Raw genomic sequence first — 19,355 nt, 5'->3', positions numbered from 1 at the left:
CTGTACATGAATAAACAAAATACCGTAATCAGTCAGCTACTTTAGTTCTTAATCATTCAGTATTTTTCAAGCACACCAGTACAGTGGTACCCCGCAAGACGAATGCCTCACTAAACGAAAAACCCGCAAGACGAAAGGGTTTGCCGATTTTTAGAGGCTTCGCAAGACGAATTTCCCTATGGGCTTGCTTCGCAAGACGAAAGCCCATAGGGAAATTTCCTGGGACAGCGGAGAAGCGCAGCGCACCTTTTCCTCTGTTCCCAGACCTGTCCTGAAGGCTTGTGGTGGGAGGTCCGGGAACAGAGGAGAAGGCGCGCAGCGCTTCTCCTCTGTTCCCGGGGCTTGCAGTGGGAGGAGGGTTTTTCCTCCCCACCGCCAACATTCAGAACAGCATTCTGAATGTTGGCGGTGGGGAGGAAAGCCCTCCTCCCACCGCAAGCCTTCAGGACAGGTCCGGGAACAGAGGGGAAGGCGCGCAGCGCTTCTCCTCTGTTCCCGGACCTGTTTTGAAGATTTGCGGTGGGAGGAAGGTTTTCCTCCCCACCGCCAACATTCAGAAGGCTGTTCTGAAGGCTGGTGGTGGGAAGAAAAGCCCTTCTCCCCCGCCAGCCTTCAGAAGAGTTCCCGGAGGGCTGCCTAGGCTGCGGATAGCAGCATGCTGCCCCGCGCAAGGGGCGCTCTTAAGCAGAGTGCCCCTCGCGCGGGGCAGACATTCGCAGCTTGGGGAGCCCTGCAGGACTTCCCCGCAGGGCTCTCCAAGCTGCGGATAGCAGCCTGCTGCCCCGCACGAGGTGCGCTCTTTAGCAGAGCGCCCTTCGCGCGGGGCAGACATTCACAGCTTGGGGAGCCCTGCAGGACTTCCCTGCAGGGCTCTCCAAGCTGCGGATAGCAGCCTGCTGCCCCGCACGAGGGGCGCTCTTTAGCAGAGCGCCCCTCGCGCGGGACAGACATTCACAGCTTGGGGAGCCCTGCAGGACTTCCCCGCAGGGCTCTCCAAGCTGCGGATAGCAGCCTGCTGCCCCGCACGAGGGGCGCTCTTTAGCAGAGCGCCCCTCGCGCGGGGCAGACATTCACAGCTTGGGGAGCCCTGCAGGACTCTGTGCGGGGCAGCAGGCTGCTATCCGCAGCTTGCAGAGCCCTGCGGGGAACTCCTGCAGGGCTCTCCAAGCTGCAGGTGTCTGCCCCGCGCGAAGGGCGCTCTGCTTAAGAGCGCCCCTCGTGTGGGGCAGCACGCTGCTATCCGCAGCTTGGAGAGCCCTGCGGGGAAGTCCTGCAGGGCACCCCAAGCTGCAGATGTCTGCCTCGCACCGGGCAGCAGGCTGCTATCCGCAGCCTAGGCAGCCCTCCGGGAACTCTTCTGAAGGCTGGCGGCGGGACAAGGGCTTTTCTTCCCACCGCCAGCCTTCAGAAGGCTGTTCTGAAGGCTGGCGGTGGGGAGAAAAGTCCTTCTTCCCCCGCCAGCCTTCAGAAGAGGTCTGGGGACAGACTGTCCCTGGACCTGGTCTGAAGGCGGTCTCCATAGGAACGCATTAATTGATTTTCAATGCATTCCTATGGGAAACCGTGCTTCGCAAGACGAAAAACTCGCAAGAAGAAAAAACTTGCGGAACGAATTAATTTCGTCTTGCGAGGCACCACTGTATAAACTCAGGGTTTTAATGGTTGTTAATTGGATTTCATTGTTTAGTGTTTTTAGATGTTTAAATGATCAGGTGAAGGTATGGTATGTTTGTAAGTGATTCTTTGTGTGTGAAGTAATTTGTATTTATCTTTTTTTAAAAAAAATTAAATCTTGAATAAATTTCAGAACTTAATGTCAAACATGTCCTATCTCTTTAACAATAGCTGAAGTCTGGGATAAGGAGTTTGACCCAGTCATGGTAATTCTCCGAACTGTTTACCGTAGAGATGTGCAATCTGCGATGGACAGATATACAGCATTGTAAGTTGAATGTATTCTAAAATGAATACTATATTATGTAATAGTAATATACAATCCCTTTTATTCTTAGGCAGTGAACCCGTTGGCAAGTCATGCAAAGCCAGTTTGTTTTAAATTGTGGATTAATTGTGATTCTTAATTGTGAATTGTTTGTTCGCTTCAAACAAGCCATGAGAAATAAGACAGAAGTAAGCCCAGATTTGCTACTGACTTTATTTCTTGCTTACTGCTCGTGGTTTGTGTGAATACAAAAACGTTCCATACTCTGACTTGTCTGAGTACATCCTTAAAAGTAGATTGATACTCAATCTGCTGCCGTAGTTAGCAAGGGCAAAATCATTCCAATTACATATTGTTCCCACTCACTCCAAACAAATTATTATTCAGCTGGCTTGGGTCGGTATACGGTTGAAGTCCTTACAAGTATAATTTTGTGCTTTTCACTGGTGCAATTCTGTGAAATGTGTACCTTTAAAGTTTTTTTTAAAAAAAAAAAACCTTCGTTTTGTGAAGTGGCATGTCAAAATGATGTATTACCTGCCATTTTGAAGAAATACATAACCTTTTCAATTTTTAGTGAACTGAATAATATGTTCCTTGAAGCCAAGTAAAAACAAATTGGAAGTCAACCTTTTGGATTTCTCCTTCCCTCCCATCTCCTCCCCTCCGTCCCAATACTTGCATCTTGAAGAACTGTTCTAGATATACTAACTGGAAATGTTACCCATCTGGAGATTTGCAGTTGTTCTTCATTCCCATCTGTGTGGTACAACTATGTTTACTACCCATATTATTAAAAGGATGATTTATCACGTGGTCAGAAAACAAAGTAAAATTTTTCTTTTCAAGTCTCTTCACTTCCTTGTTTCTGCTTTCCTTTTGTCAGCTGTGAGTTACAGGTTTAAGATGAAATTCTTTGAGCTGAATCGCACTCTGGCAAAAATGGGAACATCCTGTTACCTGAAAAGATTTTGCCCTCCTTCAGCACATCTGGACTTGAGCTCAGTAGAGATGTTATGCTTAACTGTCTTAATCAGAGTTAAGAGATTGGAAGCAGGCTGCTTTTATTTGTTGGTATTAACCATGGTGCACCAGAACATCAGCACCAGTATTAATGTTAACTGTAAACCTAGGCTTAGAAACTGGCTTGCAAACCTTTTGAATTTCTCCTCCCCTTCCATTAGTATTTACCATGGTAGCACTGTTGTTGCATACTTACCTTGCTGTACTTAGGTTAACACTAACAAGGACAGGAGTGTGGAGTCCATGTGGAAGGAGGAATGGGTAGTATCGGTTGTGCTGGTGAAATCTAAGACCACAATCATAAGTACACTCAAAAGAGAGAAAACTCAAGATTTACTTTCGAGTACATGGTGCTGTGGTCTAAACCACAGAGCCTAGGACTTGCTGATCAGAAGGTTGGCAGTCCGAATCCCCACGACGGGGTGAGCTCCCGTTGTTTGGTCCCAGCTCCTGCCCACCTAGCAGTTCGAAAGCACGTCAAAGTGCAAGTAGATAAATAGGTACCACTCCAGCGGGAAGGTAAACGGCGTTTCCGTGCGCTGCTCTGGTTCGCCAGAAGCGGCTTAGTCATGCTGGCCACATGACCCGGAAGCTGTACGCCGGCTCCCTCGGCCAATAAAGCGAGATGAGTGCTGCAACAGCAGAGTCGACCACGACTGGACCTAATGGTCAGAGGTCCCTTACCTTTTACATACTTAGTACATCTGTTGAGATATGAAGGTGGTGGTTGCCTCACTCTTTTTGTGATCATAATGAAAGTTATCAGCAGGAGAGAGGCAGGGCTATGATGTTGAAAGCGCTTCAGAATTCAGACCGTGGGAAGCCAAAACAAAAATTATTACAATTTGGAAGACAATTGGCCTTTTTAAAAAAATTTTTATTGGATTTGATATGTTAATTAGATGTTTTTATTGGAAAATTAATAAACGCTTTAAAAAAAAAAGAAAAGAAAGAAGGTTCTCAGCTTTCACCATTCTATCTGATTTGCTGTTGGCTTTAGTATTAGAAGAGCCAGAGCCCTTTATCCAGGGTTGTATCCAATGAAGGCACCCTGTTAGTGCAAGGATTTCTGCTCCCGTCTCTCCCTAGCTCCCACAAATCTATTCCTGGATTATGGCGAAAACCCATAATGCATTTGAGCCTATTTTATAATTGCCACCTGGCTTCTAAAATGTCCGGTACAAGCATTTTAAATTTTTTTATTTACTACCAGAAATGCTGAAAAGGGCATGCACTCCAATGGGCATTCGTTGAGTATCACAGTTCTCAGTTGTATCTTCTGTAGCATTAACTTTGAGCAGGTTATTTTTTGGTTCTCTTGCAGCTTAAAACAAAGTGGGAAAGTGCATGGAAACCCCTGGCCTCCTTATAAGAAACGGACACATTTACACCCAAGCTACAAAGGACTCATGAGGCTGTTGCACTGCAAAACTTTACACATTGTGTTATTCACTCTGCTCTACAAGGTACTACTGAATTGTTGGAGTAGGGAGGGGGAACCAAGGGACACAAAGCTACTTCAGACTTTACATAATTTTGGTTTGTGGAGGATGTTTGCTGTGGGTACAATTTTGAAACAGTGAAATAAAATTAAAAATTTAAGCCAAGTAATACCCTGATCCATTTTTAAAACTTGTTTTTCCAAGGGGAAATGGAACGTAACTGAATACATTTTAAGATTATTGTTAAGAGAAAATAGTGCCACAAAGCCCTCTTGTTTTGCTCCTGTCCTGAAACATTCTGCACATTTTCTCAGCTATACAGGCTCAAGCTAAATTAGGTGGCCAGACTAGAATTTCTGAAACCTCATCTTGGGCTCATCTCTCTCTCTCCCTCCCTCTCCCTCTCTCTCTGCGTACTTCTTTAATTTGTTCCTTAAAATTAAAGCTTGCATATTTCCACAACACAAACATTTTCTAGTTGTGTTTGGGAAGGTGGTGCTGTGTGTTTGTGAATTGTGACCACCATTTTTCTCTTGGTAAATCGTTAACAGCTGTCATTCTGAGAGGTTTTCCTGTACTGAATACTGAATCATGCGGAACTGATGTAGCTATATATTATTTCTTTCTGTTTCCCCTCCCCTCCCACCGAATTCTGAAGTGGAAAAATTTTGAAAGGGAAAAAGGAAAGTAACATTTACTTTTGCTTTAGATCTTAATGGATCATCAAAATCTGTCGGAACATGTCCTTTGCATGGTTTTATATTTGATTGAGTTGGGACTAGAGAACTCATCCGAGCAGGAATCTGATGAAGAAGTAAGTGCTGACATTTCTGTACCTTTTTTGGTGTTGTGCTTGTATCTAGAACTACATTTTTATTTTTTAGACAATATATTTGCTCTGCTCACAGCAAACATTTACTGGAATGGAGGGGTGGGGGTAAGGCAATTTTCATTCCTCCCTCCCTCCTGTGTCCCCTGGAAAGTTACTTGGGTGGGCTAGGGGACCCTCCATAACAGCATGGGAGGTGGCACTGTGGACTGTAGGAGGAGGTGGACATTACTGAAAGTTGCCCCTTTCCTACAGTTAGAGCCTCTGTTGACATGGCGTAGTGGTTAGAGTGCTGCCTTTGGCCCTGGGAGACCAGGGTTCAAATCTCCACTCAGCCATGAAGCTCACGGGGTGACCGTGGGGCAGCTACTCACTTTCAGCCTAACCTACCCCACAGGGTTGTATGTTCGTCACCTTGAACTCCTTGCATGAAAAGTGAGCTCATTAAAGAAGGCCCCAGACCGTCCTTCTCCAACCTTGGGTCCTCATATGGACTACACTCCCATCTGGGAACTTGGGGTTGGAGAAGACTGCCTTAGACCCTTCCTCTGTTGGTGGAAGGACATTTTGGATCCAATCCACCATCATTTCAGAGCCTTATTATTTATTTATTTTTAATATTTTTTTTTCAAAATTAAAACAAAATATATTATCCAGAAACATATCATCCTTATTCCCCCCCATTTTTTATCCCTCCCCCCTCCCCCCACAATACCCACCCACCCCGCCCCCCGACTTCCCTCAGTTCCAGTCTTTGATTTCTCTAAAAATGCTGTTTTCTGCATGTTACACAGATGTATAAATCCTCAAACTATTTAGCTGATTATGATCAATAAAAAGTTTCTGAATGTTTATTCAAAACCAGCCAAGGAGTCCAGTTCGCTTTGTTGCATCTACAAATACTTTGTAAAGGGTTCTCATTCATCTTTAAAGTCACAGTTATCCTTGTCCCGTAGCTTGTATGTCAGTTTTGCCAGTTCTGCATAGTCCATCAATTTTTCTTGCCATGATTCTTTAGTTGGGGTTTCTTCAGTTTTCCATCCTTGAGCCTTATTTTAATGGTGGGCTGCTCATTGTGGGTGGGGGTTGGCCCCTAGGAGTAACTCAAAGACCTCTAGTGCAGTGAGCTCAGAGCCTGAAAATCCCAACTCAGTCATGAGCCCACCGGGTGGCTTTAGGCAAGCTAAACAGCCTCAGCTCACCAGGTGCCATACAGGGATAGCAATGCTTCACAAGGCTATCATGGCAACACGAGAACAGGGCCTTCTCTGCAGTTGCTCCCTGTCTGTGGAATGCTCTCCCCAGGGAAGTTCGCCTGGCATCTTCATTATAACCTTTAGGCGCCAGGCAAAAGCGTTCCTTTTTAACCAGGCCATTGGTTAATTTGATTTACATCCTATGCCCTTTTAAAATGTGGTTTTTTTGTGGTGGAGGGCGCTATTGGGTTGTTGTTTTTATTTTTATTATGTGTTTTGTGGTTTTATATCTTGATTTTATTATGTGAACCGCCCTGAGACCCCCGGGTATAGGGCGGTATAGAAATTCAATAAATAATATTGGGAGAATGTATATGGCGCATAACATTGCATAGTACTGTCACCTTAGTATTTCCCCCAGCACTTAAAAGTGCTCTGTAAATACTAACTGGCAGCCCCAGTTATTCAGGAATAATTTTCCTCCATGTGCGGATTGGATGGGTTGCACTGACCACATCTGGTGCTGATGGACTGCTTTGTTTTTGTTTGTTGAATGGCTGATGTGCCAGGATTCCATGGGAGGACAAGAGCGCTGCCACGATAGTTGGTTCCCAGGGAATAACTTGGTGTCTAACATGCGCCACTTCATTAATTACGTGCGCGTCAGAGTCCCAGAGACGGCCCCAGAGGTGAAAAGAGAACCACCTGCAAGTACCAGCGCCGATGGCTCAGCAGCTTCTCAGGTAAGGATGAGATCTTGCAAATTTATTATTACGGTTCAGGATCTCAATGCTGACCTCAAGGTCTTTTGCCTTTATGTGGTTGAATTAAGCTTTGCGGAACTTATAGCTGTCCATATTTGATACTTCAAGACCTGGTATGTAATAATCACATTTCTTAGGGTGTTTTAATACCATCCTTTTCCCTCCAACTTCCCAGAATCCCAGGCGGCCTAAAAGACTTCAGAGAGAGGTAGAATTCTGTGTATCTTGCATTCTAATGGCAAGATGGCTTTAGCTGTGCTGACCCTAACTTCCCTGCAATTCCACAGTCTTTTCAAGAATGTTATTAAGAAATAGCCGCCATTGCATATTTCTAACGATTGTGTTAAAAAAAAGTGCATTGGCCTAGAACATGGCAATCCTTTTTGGTTCCAAATTAATTGTGCCATCTGCTGGAGATAACCTTTTTTTAAAAGGGGGGGGGAGAGAATTGCTAGCCTGTTGGAATAAATACTGGCTGCTTTGAGTGTGTGTGAATTTCTGCCGCGGTTCTTGCTAACATTTAATAATGCTGCTGCTCTTTAGCTTCCCATTTTCAATAAGCCTGGTCCTCAATCTTGTTAGAAATTACTTGAAATGATAAATGGTTAGTTGATTCATCTTTGTGAACACATGATTAACTTGTTTGAATGATTTATAGCCAATTCATAATGGGGTTGCCACCTTTTCGGGTGGAGGGATGGTGAAGAACAGAGCCATGGCTCATTTTCTTATAGTAAATCAAGTATACACTACTACATATTTCATTAGCAGCAAGGCTATGCTAAAAGGAAAATGCTTAATGGAAGGCAAGCGTCACAGTTATTTTTTAAGGACAGAGCAGCAACTCCGTAAAATAATCACATTTGTCATGGTATAGCAGGTATGTCCAACAGGTTGATCGTGATCTACCAGTAGATCACTGGACGTCTGCAGTAGATCACTGGTAGATCATTGGCTCCCCCCAAAGAAGCTGAACAACTCTGGCTCCCCTAACTTTGACCTGAACCCCCCCCCAAAGGGGGTAGATCACTGCCAGTTTTTAACTGTGAGTAGATCGCAGTCTCTTGGGAGTTGGCCACCCCTGTGGTATAGAACAAATTTTAAGAAAAATTGCAGCTGTAAAACGCACATGGTTTTTTTGACCCACCTGCAGAACCAATAACACCCCCTAGTCCCTCTTTAAATAATGCAACATGCTCTTTTTTTCTACATACATATCTCAAATTTATAACAATTCTCATAGTAAAACGTTCACAGTGGTATTCCAACCTTTTGAAAAGGGACTGGAGCCTTTTTAATCATAAAGTTTTTTAGCTGTAAACTTTGTGTATTGGGAGGGGGTGTTTTACTGCATACATATTGGGAATGTTCAAAAGTGTTAAGCAGTTTGGAGCAGGCTGTGGGATTACTTTTCCCCTGCCTTTGGAAGTGCTAATTTCCCCAGTCCTTCCTCTGCTGGCCTTAACTGTGACTGAGCTTAACATCTGCAACTACATTTGGTTATGATTAAGGCTAACCAAGACTGGAAATCTGAGAGAACCTTGGTTACACTTAACTGCTGATCATATTTGGGTTTGGATACAACCCTAAACCATAGCTTGTTCAGCTTTAACCCACCCAAGCCAACTAATTATGGTTTGTGTGAGGTCAACAAACCACTGCCTGAAATTATGGTTTTACGTTGGCTTGTGTTAACTGTGATTTGTTATATCAAAACTCAGTATCGTGGCTTAATGGCTTGAAGAGTCCATGCCTCTGCCAAAACGTTTGGAAACCAAAGCGCGGCTTCCGATTGGCTGCAGGAAGCTCCTGCAGCCAATCAGAAGCCCCGTCAGACATTTGGCTTCCAAAAATAGTTCACAAACCAGAACAGTCACTTCTGGTTTTCAGCGTTCGGGAGCCAAAACGTTCAAGAACTAAGCTGTTCAAAAACCAAGGTACGACTGTACTTAATTGTGGGTAAGATCGTGGGGGACGGGATGGTTTCTTCAGAAGGGAATGCTGGAGAGGCAGATGATCCTGTGGCCTGCTTTTAATTGCATTACTTCGTTAAGCATTTGGGAGTTTTTTGTGTGCATCAGCCTCGGGAGATTGTGAAGTATATTTTAAATGGGAATGTACTTTTAAAGTGTGGCAGTTTTTGTTTTAAACAGCTACGTAACAAATTGAAATTATTTAAAACATAAATTTAGTTTAGCTTGTAGTTTTCATACTTACTGATTACTATATCTAATGCCCTTTTCTTAATTTCCCCCCGTTAAGAATTCAGGAACAGCACAAGTGTTCAGTCTGGTTGCAGAGCGCAGAAAGAAGTTTCAGGAAATCATCAATCGGAATACTACTGAAGCCAATCAGGCTGTTCGACCCAAGACTTCAATGAAGTGGTCTGCTCCAGGTGCAACTCCCCAGCTGACAACAGCTATCTTGGAAATCAAGGAAAGCATATTGTCTTTGCTAGTGAAGCTCCACCATAAACTGTCAGGAAAGCAGAACTCTTATTACCCACCCTGGCTGGATGACATGGAAACGTTAATTCAGTGCGAAAACCCAAAGTACTTACACGGGGATGGAATGACTGCAGTGGAAAGGATTTTATTGAAAGCTGCACTTCAAAGCAGATTGAACAAACGTATCATTGAAGAAATATGTAGAAAAGTGACTCCACCTGTACCACCCAAAAAGATTAGTCCGGCAGAGAAGAAAATTTTGGACAAAGAAGAAAGGTAATTGGTGGGGGCGGCGGGGTTATTTCAGTGTTTGAACCGATTAGGAAGTTTGACAGTATTCTGTGTTAACAGGCTTCTAGTTCTTCATTTGAGACTCTTAGGAATTTAGGGCACTGGTTGGCAGTAGACTTGACTATTGCCAGTTGTTGTCGATGCTGGAAGAAAACTGACTGGCAGGAAGAGCTCGGGAAATGGGTCCTTGCTGCATTTCCTTTCCCCTTGTACCCATGTCTCAAGAGAGAAAATGTTGTCATAATCTGCCCTCCACTGTCTTAACAGGGCTGCAGTTCTAAGGGTGCGCGTGTGTGTGCATGCATTGATTCTACCGGGTACCTTGGTTTACAACCATAATCTGTTCCGGAGGTCTGTTTGTAAACCAAAACAGGTTGTAACCCAAGGCGCGATTTCGGCAATGGGGCCTCCAAAAAAAAATTGTAATCCAAAAAAAAAACGGGCTGTAATCCAAAAAAAAGTTTGCAAACCAGGACACACACTTACGGGTTTGACATGTTTTTAATCCAAAACGTATGCAAACCAGACTGTTTGCAAACCAAGGTACCACTGTATTTGTATTGCTATAAAACACATTTTTCTCCTCTAAACCTTACTGGCAGTGTGTGCTTAGTGTGATACCCACACATGAGCTTTCATAAGAGTCACTTTGCGACCTATACAGTGGTACCTCGGGTTACATACGCTTCAGGTTACATACACTTCAGGTTACAGACTCTGCTAACCCAGAAATAGTGCTTCAGGTTAAGAACTTTGCTTCAGGATGAGAACAGAAATCGTGCTCCGGCAGCGTGGCGGCAGCAGGAGGCCCCATTAGCTAAAGTGGTGCTTCAGGTTAAGAACAGTTTCAGGTTAAGAATAGACCTCCAGAACGAATTAAGTACTTAACCTGAGGTATCACTGTACTGCTGTGTTTGCGCTAGCAGTTACCTGATAGAGTAACCTGAGCAGGCAAGACTGCGTGTCATCCTGACTCTTTTTGTGGATCCCCACCCCCAGTGTGTGGTGAAATGGGGGCCAGGCCCCTCCCGCCACACCTTTCATGCTGCTTCTCACTCCACCTGACCATCAGATCACCAAGTTGCTTGGGAGCCATTGCAGTATTTCTTTGCAGAGGTAAAGGTAAAGGACCCCTGACAGTTAAGTCCAGTCACGAACAACTCTGGGGTTGCGGCGCCCATCTTGCTTTAATGGCCGAGGGATCCGACGTTTGTCCACAGGCAGTTTGTCCCGGTCATGTGGCCAGCATGACTAAGCCGCTTCTGGCGAAACCAGAGCAGCACATGTAAATGCTGTTTACCTTCCCACCGGAGTGGTACCTATTTATCTACTTGCACTTTTGGGAGGTGCTTTCGAACTGCTGGGTTGGCAGGAACAGGGACCGAGCAACGGGAGCTTACCCTGTCATGGGGATTCGAACCACCGACCTTCTGACCGGCAAGCCCTAGGCTTAGTGGTTTAGACCACAGCGCCACCCATGCCTCTTTGTGGAGGAGAGAACATCAAAAGTCATTCGGCATGTGGAAGGACCTTTGCTGGCAGTTCCTCCCCAAACCAGCATTGATTCTCCGTAACCATTTGGGGCAATGCTGGTATGTGGAAAACTCCTCTCCTCCCCTCCCACTCCTGTCTGCCATGGGGCTTCTGAAAACAATGCTCATGGTGGTTTGATTGATTGATTGATTGATTGATTGATTGATTGTATTTGTACAGAGTTGTGCTACAGCTACTCCATGCCGCAAACATACTGTGTGACTCTTAAATATATATTTTTTAAAATAATTTTTATTGATGCTCTTTTCTCATAACAAACATTCAGTATCACCACTTAGCATTCATTTTCTAGTTTCCCCCCTCCCTTTTGAATGGACTCAAGCCGCTTCTTGTTCTCCCCCACCCACCCCACCCACTCGCTGCTAACGCAGCGGCAGTGTAGCAGGGAAGCTGCGGCGAGTTGCTCCCCGTTCGGCTGGTCTCCTCGAGTCCCCACTCTTCTGTGGGGCTTTTTCAGGGGTGCGCGTAGCCCTAGCGCTTCCCCTACAGGTCCAAAATAGCCCAGAACGGTCGTCTCTTAACCAGACGATCCGTTTCGTGCTGCCATTCCGCTCCGCAGACTCTTAAATATTGGGAAAGCATGGGACCTGCTGTGAAATGTATATTTTTTAAGGAATCGCCTTATCTCCGTGATTTCAAATTGCTTAATTCCCCCCCCCCCATATTGTGTTTTTATTGTCGTAATTCACCCTGCGACCTTAAGGTGAAGGGTGGGCAATTAATTAAAAATACAAATTGGCCTAATGAGGATTGAGTGTGCCTGGTGGCTACAGAATTCTGAAGGACTGTTTTGGAAAGGAGGGGATATGGAACTGAATGGCTGGAACCCGGAACAAGGAGCACTCCTCGCACCGCAACATTTTTTGCTGTTGATATTTAGGGTTTGCCCCCCCCCCTTTAGCACTTGCACAAACCTTGGGGCTCCCTCAGTTCTGCAGATCCTTTTCATACGTTTGTATAGGTCATGCAGCTGTTTTAGCTACATGCGGCAGTAGCTCACTCCTGGAAATAGAGGAAATGATGCTTGCAAAAAGCCTTGACAGGAGAGGACGGGGAGGGGAGCGGGGAGTTGCGTACATATGCTTTTGTGTAAATCCACAACGAAGATGAATCTCCGCAGGCAATTAAGCTGTTTGGTGTGACCTCAGTGTGTGGAAGGAAGTTGGCAGGAATACAGAGTCCAGTTTGCCATAATGAAGATGGAGCAGGCTCTGAGCAGTCAATGATGACCTATTTTCTGGTTTCTTCATCCTGCAAAGACAAACTTGACATCACCCACATAAGTCGTTGCCATAGAAACTAAGGCATGGAGCTAAAGAAGAATTCAGCAGTGCTGCGTTGCAATATTTTTTCAATCACGGTGTGGAGCCCCCTGGGCCATGGTAGAAAATCACTGAGCTGTACTGAATTTGTCAGTTTGCTATGGCCTCCTTATTAAGGGTCTCTATTTACAGTTAGCCTGTTTAGCAAAGGCATAGCATGCGCTGAGAGGAATTCCCAGGGGGCGGCGGTGGGGTTCAGTATTATGAAAGCTGCCTCGTGTTCTTGATACACCCTCCTTAAATGGGACTAAATTGTGCTTAACTGGGTACTCAGTTGCACTTGTCATATAATAAGTGATGCTGACGATGTGACGGTGATTTTAAATTGCATAAGCTCAATCTTTGGTATCCTTGAAGATCTAGAAGGTTAACCGCATAAGTTACATAATTTTTTAAAAATGGGAATAAAAACTTGCTTGTGTCAAGCCACAATTTGGATGAGAGGATTTACGCGCTTGTTAAAGCTATGAAAAATATTTGGTGCCATGTCCTTTGCGTATATCAGCAGCTAATTAGTCCATTATTGTGACAGGATAATGGCAAAAAAGCATTTTATCTAAGGCAGAAGAATTCTGATTTGTTCTTGCCAAGAGGTTTGTGTTGTCAAGTTAACAATTCCACTAGCTGTGTAATTACGTTTTCTGTAGGCTTTTGTGCTCTTTCTCTAGAGTTTTTAGGGAAGCTCACATCCTTCTCTGAGACCGTAAAAGCATGGTTTTTGGTTGTGCAAAGCCCCAGCATTTTAACTGAGTCAGGTTCCTAATAATATCAACATTCATTTTCTGCGTACATTTCATCCTGCTGTGAATGTTTTTTTTAAATAAATCTTGTATTTTTATGTTGTGAACCGCCAAGATCTATGGACAGAAGGCGGTATACAAATTTAATTGATTATAATAATAATAATCTGCCACATCTGCAATCACACTTCTCCCTACCCTGTCTTGACCAAGCCTTGAGATTTTCCAGGGAAGGCCAAGGCTTCTTAGCATAGTGTCTTGATGTGTTACACAACATGCTGTTATGTGGGAGAGGGTCTCCCTACTTTCAGTATGCCCTCCACTCTGGCACCAATCTTCTTTTTACAGTGGTGCCTCGCAAGACGAAAATAATTTGTTTCGCGAGTCTTTTTGTCTTGCGATGTTTTTCGTCTTGCGAAGCACGGTCCGTCGCAACTGCGCCTCTTCAAGCGGCTTTAAGAAAAAAGCGCAAGACGTTTTCATCTTGCGAAGCAAGCCCATAGGGAAATTTGTCTAGCGAAGCAACGCAAAACCGAAAAACCCTTTCGTCTAGCGAGTTTTTCGTCTAGCGAGGCATTCGTCTTGCGGGGCACCACTGTATTTTGGTGTCAGGCTAAAACCGGGTTATTTAGCCATTTGTAATGGGCCTTTGCTTGTTTTTAAGATGCTTTACTGTTTCATTGTGCATCCATTCCTGATCTGTAGTTGGGAGTTGTTGTTTTAATTACTACTGTGTCCCACTCTGAAATGCTTGGATGGAGGATATATTTTAATCAATTAAAAAAGTGTGGTCAATAAAGCCCTCTCTGCAGTGTGGGTGGAGCATGTTCTGCTCTTGTCTTTGACTTGTCTGGAGTTCAACTAAGAAGAGAAGGAAGAGGTAGAGGGCAAGCATACATTAAGGGCTTCTGGTATATTTGGTCATTAAAGCTTTGGGGTCTTGGGAGATTGACATGCAATAACATCGGGCAAAAATGATAGTTTCAGGTTTTATGTAACGTTGTAAGATCTTCTTGTACTCTACTAACCTAAAAACAGAGTTCATGAATTGAGCTGTCTTAGCATTTGTTCACAATTGCCCACCTTCTTCTCTTTCACCTAGGCGACAGAAGGCCAGGGAGAGGCAACAAAAGTTGTTGGCTGAATTTGCATCAAGGCAGAAAAGCTTTATGGAAACCGCCATGGATGTTGGTAAGATTTTATTCTCCATTTTTCTCAATGTGGTTTTTTCAGGTCTCAAGATCTTTGCAAAAGAGGCTAAAGGAGTATTGTTTCCTAGGACACATTTAATGATAAGAAACAGGATATTTAGACTGAAGGGAGCGAGAAGGGAAAAACAGCATCCCCACTTGATCGTAGAACCATCAAGGAAAGTTCTTGCTGTTGCCATAAAAGAAGTGGCTCAGTTTTCTGGTTTAGCCACATAACTGTAGTGATGGCCCTTCACTCAAATCTATTCAAATCCTGCATATAAACTTGCCCAGCAGCTTTGTGCATGGGGTTGAAATGGTAGGGGAGGGTAAAAGGAGCCCCCCAAGCTCACTGAAGGTTCTGGGGAGATGATGTGCAAATGCCATCTCCCAGTGCTCCTACCAAGAGTGAATGGAACTCCACAAATACCTGGCAGCGACCTCAATTATATTATTAGCACTCAGGATGTTGTTTAGTCATGTCCGACTCTTTGTGACCCCATGGACCAGAGCACGCCAGGCACTCCTGTCTTCCACTGTCTCCCGCAGTTTGGTCATGTTTGTAGCTTCGAGAACACTGTCCAACCATCTTGTCCTCTGTCGTCCCCTTCTCCTTGTGCCCTCCATCTTTCCCAACTTCAGGGTCTTTTCCAGGGAGTCTTTTCTTCTCTTCTCATGAGGTGGCCAAAGTATTGGAGCCTCAGCTTCACGATCTGTCCTTCCAATGAGCACTCAGGGTTGATTTCCTTCAGAATGAATAGGTTTAATCTTCTTGCAGGCCATGGGACTCTCCAGAGTCTCCTTCAGCACCATAATTCAAAAGCATCAATTTTTCGGCGATCAGCCTTCTTTGTGGTCCAGCTCTCACTTCCATACATCACTACTACCAAATATGGTTGGATGATTTTGTAGGACTGACAGGATACTGTTTTCTCTGATCTCTCCTAAGCATCCATTAAAAACACAAGAGTTATCAGCACCCTATCCACATAGAGTGTGTCTGAAGCTTCAGGGCTACTACCCAAACCACTTCTCAAAAAAGAGAGGGGGGAGATTGGGTTCTAGCTAAGCAAGGGAGTTCAGGAAGTGGCTTTTTGATCAAGCACTGCCCAGTCAACCTTTGTATCATTTCCACTTCCTCTAGCCAGACTTTGCTAACCAGGGTGGATTTGCCAGTCCATTCTGGAGATACTTCCCACATCGCTTGATTGAGCATTTCGTAAGCCACCCCAAAAAATCATTAAAGGGCAGGATGTGAGTACTTTGGTGGCCGGTATTGGTGGATGGTACATTTCCAGGCACAATTCAATTTATAGGACATGCTGTGTTTAGGGCTGACCTTTCAAGCCCTAAACGGCCTTGGCCCAGTATACATGAAGGAGTGTCTCCACCCCCATCGTTCAGCCCGGACACTGAGGTCCAGCTCCAAGGGCCTTCTGGCGCCTCCCTTGCTGCAAGAACTGAAGCTACAGGGAACCAGGCAGTGGGTCTTCTCGGTAGTGGTGCCCACCCAGTGGAATGCCCTCCCATCAGATGTCAAGGAAATAAAAAACTATCTGATGTTTAGAAGAAATCTGAAGGCAGCCCTGTTTAGGGAAGCTTTTAAGGTTTGATGTTTTATTGTGCTTTTAATATTTTGCTGGAAGCCACCCAGAGTCACTGGAGAAACCCAGCCAGATGGGCGGGTTATAAATAATATTATTATCATCATCATCATCATCATCAAATAATCAAGACAATAATGTGCTCCCAAAGACCCATGTTCTGGCTCAGCAGATAAACTGGTAGATCCAGTGTCTGATGCCAAACAGAAGTGATTTGGGGAGTGAGAAGACAAGCCAAGAAGTAGGACGTTTTCTGTGTTGACCTGAAACAATTCTGTGTAAGGGCTAGAATAGCAGCAAAGTCATCTGCCATCTCTGTAGCTTTTGTCTAAGCAATCTGGTTGCTGTATGGTCGGAAAACTACCTGAGAATACTGTGTATGCCAGCTTGAGTTCCTTATAGTAATAAAACTGATAATAATTTTATTTTTTTATACCCTGCCCATCTGGCTGGGTTTCCCCAGTTCCTTGGGAGAAAGGCAGAATAAAAATGCAATACATACATAAGAACTCACGAGTGGCCAACCAATGGTGTAAGTCAGGGATAGCAGGGCCTGATGGAAAACCCATCGGTCCCCATTCCTGGTATAAGTGGTTGGATTTTGTGACACTGCTATTGTCAGTGGAGAAAGACACATTCAGTCCATATTGCTGACTTTCAAAATTGTCTGACTTGCAAGTGGAATCACCTCATTTTAGAATTTTATCACTTGTGATTTTTTTTTTAAATTATACAGAACTTAATGTGTTGTGATTTAATGTTAATCCAGAGAATTCATATGGAACATCCTTTTGACGAGTGGGTAATACTCTTTTTCTAGTCTCTTATTCACTCAGCGTGATTTTGCAGCCCAGCTTTCAATTCCTGGGGCAAATTATTTTTGAGGAGTTGCTGGTAGGGAAGGTACATACTCATTTTAATAGCAAGGTGACACAGGTTTTCCTTCTGGATTTTATAGGACATGCTGTGTTAGGGCAAAAGATATTAACATTCTAAGAGTTGCTTCTGTGCTTGGACACAGTGCTTTGCAAGAGCAGTGTTGCTTCCAGTTAACAGATTTTAAAAACCACACTTAGCATGTGGGGTTTCCAGTGCTTAAGCTAAGGCGTTGCAGAAACATACAATATTTAGTGTCAAGTTATGCATTATTCTCATGGATCAAGATAATTTCAGTAACCTAGTGCTACTTGATATGTGATTTGAGGGTTTTTGCTCTGTTTTGTTTTTAAAGATTTATACATTTGACATTGTTGAAAGCTGTCTATGGGCAATTAGGAGTACCAACCATACATTTTATCCCCAGTTCCTTTATCTACTATTAGCTGGTTAAAAAACCAGTTGTGGCTTATGGTAGCAATTGCCCTAGTGTAGTGGTAATAGGATACATCAGGCTTCTTCAACCTTGGCCCTCCAGATGTTTTGAGACTACAATTCTCAGCATCCCTGACCACTGGTCCTGCTAGCTAGGGATCATGGGAGTTGTAGGCCAAAAACATTGGGAGGGCCGAGGTTGAGGAAGCCTGGTACACATTTATTTTCCCAGTTGCTTACAAATGCCTTGGTAATCTCAATATGACCCACTACTGCTGCTACTACTACTACTACTACTACTACTACTAATAATAATAATAATAATAATAATAATAATAATAATAATAATAACTTTTTATTTATACCCCACCCATCTGGCTGGGTTTCCCCAGCCTCTCTGGGCGGCTTCCAACAAAAGATTAAAAATACATTAAAACATCAGTCATTAAAAGCTTCCCTAAACAGGGCTGCCTTCAGATGTCTTCTAAACATCAGATAGCTGTTTATTTCTTTGACATCTGATGGGAAGGTGTTCCACAGGGCAGGTGCCACTACCAAGAAGGCCCTCTGCCTGGTTCCCTGTAACCTCACCTATCACAGTGAGGAAACTGCCAGAAGGCCCTCAGCGCTGGACCTCAGTGTCCGGGTTGAACGTTGGCGGTAGAGATGCTCCTTCAGGTATACTGGGCCAAGGCCGTTTTAAAGGTCATAATGGAAAATAATGGCTATTTCTGAACCATTGAGAATGTTCCCTTCTCTTATAATAAAGCTGTGATCATGATTCCACTAATTCTAATTAATAATAACGCTTTCACATACTGTTTTTGAGCTGCTGTAGCCTTTTAGCTAGACCCCCAGCCTGTATGATCTAACTGCATAACTATGAACTATGCATTTGCTATATTTAAAGTAATATATTCAAGTTCTTAATTTAGGCTGGTACTGCAGTGGCTTTGAAATCTGGTTTGGAAAACTTTTTTTTTTAACTGTTATTAAACAGCACATGGATTTTGTGCCAAAATCTAAAGTAGCTCACCATGTGCTGTTTTCATGCACTACAGCAATCAGGACACTTTAACAAGATATCTGTCTTTAGTTAAGTGGTTGATTTAATCAGTTTTATGCAGCTATAGCAATTGCCTAATAAATCAGTGATATTATTGAAGATGCTTTCTCCTTTCCTATACTGAACAACAGAGGTGACTTCCTTATTGTTGCTTTGGTCCTGCTGTTATGTAGTTAGTAATTGAAACATTGCGTATTCAAATCCTATTGATTTCAGCAGGAAAAGTTGAAACACACATTTTAATAATCTGTCAAAGTACACGAATACTCAGCGCAGGAAGTTCCTTCTGCATGGCTGTGCAGCCTGTGGCTGGAGGGGTAACCAGATGTAATGGTTAAAACAATAATGAATTGTTTTCTATACAGAGATATATCCTATGATTCTGTAGATTGGCGATTGATTTGTATAGTGTGGTTGACTTCTCTTAACATTTGAATCTTTTTATATTCAATGCTCAATTGAAAATACTTGCCATTATATTTCTAAAGCTGTTAAAAAGCTTGCTTTTTTTTTTAGTGATTTATTAGGAAAGCTTTCCTGATGGATTCTTTTTTATCTTTGGAAACAGTGACCTGAATTCCCTTATAGGTTGAAAACATACAGGAGAAATGTTGTTTTCCTATTTCCTATTTAT

At 43.7% G+C, this 19,355-nt stretch overlaps 1 protein-coding gene and 1 long non-coding RNA gene across 2 annotated transcripts in view; one reads left to right on the top strand and one right to left on the bottom strand.

The window, feature by feature from the left end:
* LOC308582320 overlaps positions 1-19,355 on the bottom strand; it is a 211,644-nt gene that overhangs the window by 93,535 nt on the left and 98,754 nt on the right. The gene's annotated exons all lie outside the window — the stretch shown is intronic.
* Positions 1-19,355, top strand: part of UBR3 (ubiquitin protein ligase E3 component n-recognin 3) — a 94,026-nt gene that overhangs the window by 36,231 nt on the left and 38,440 nt on the right. The window contains 6 exon segments of the mRNA XM_081184375.1: positions 1,846-1,942; positions 4,290-4,431; positions 5,117-5,221; positions 7,002-7,175; positions 9,459-9,919; positions 14,653-14,741. Of these exon segments, the coding sequence (XP_081040501.1) occupies positions 1,846-1,942; positions 4,290-4,431; positions 5,117-5,221; positions 7,002-7,175; positions 9,459-9,919; positions 14,653-14,741 (1,068 nt within the window).

The sequence above is a fragment of the Podarcis bocagei genome (assembly GCF_964188305.1).
Source record: "Podarcis bocagei genome assembly, chromosome: 1".
Lineage (NCBI taxonomy): Eukaryota > Metazoa > Chordata > Lepidosauria > Squamata > Lacertidae > Podarcis > Podarcis bocagei.
This window is presented reverse-complemented; position numbering and strand designations above follow the sequence as displayed.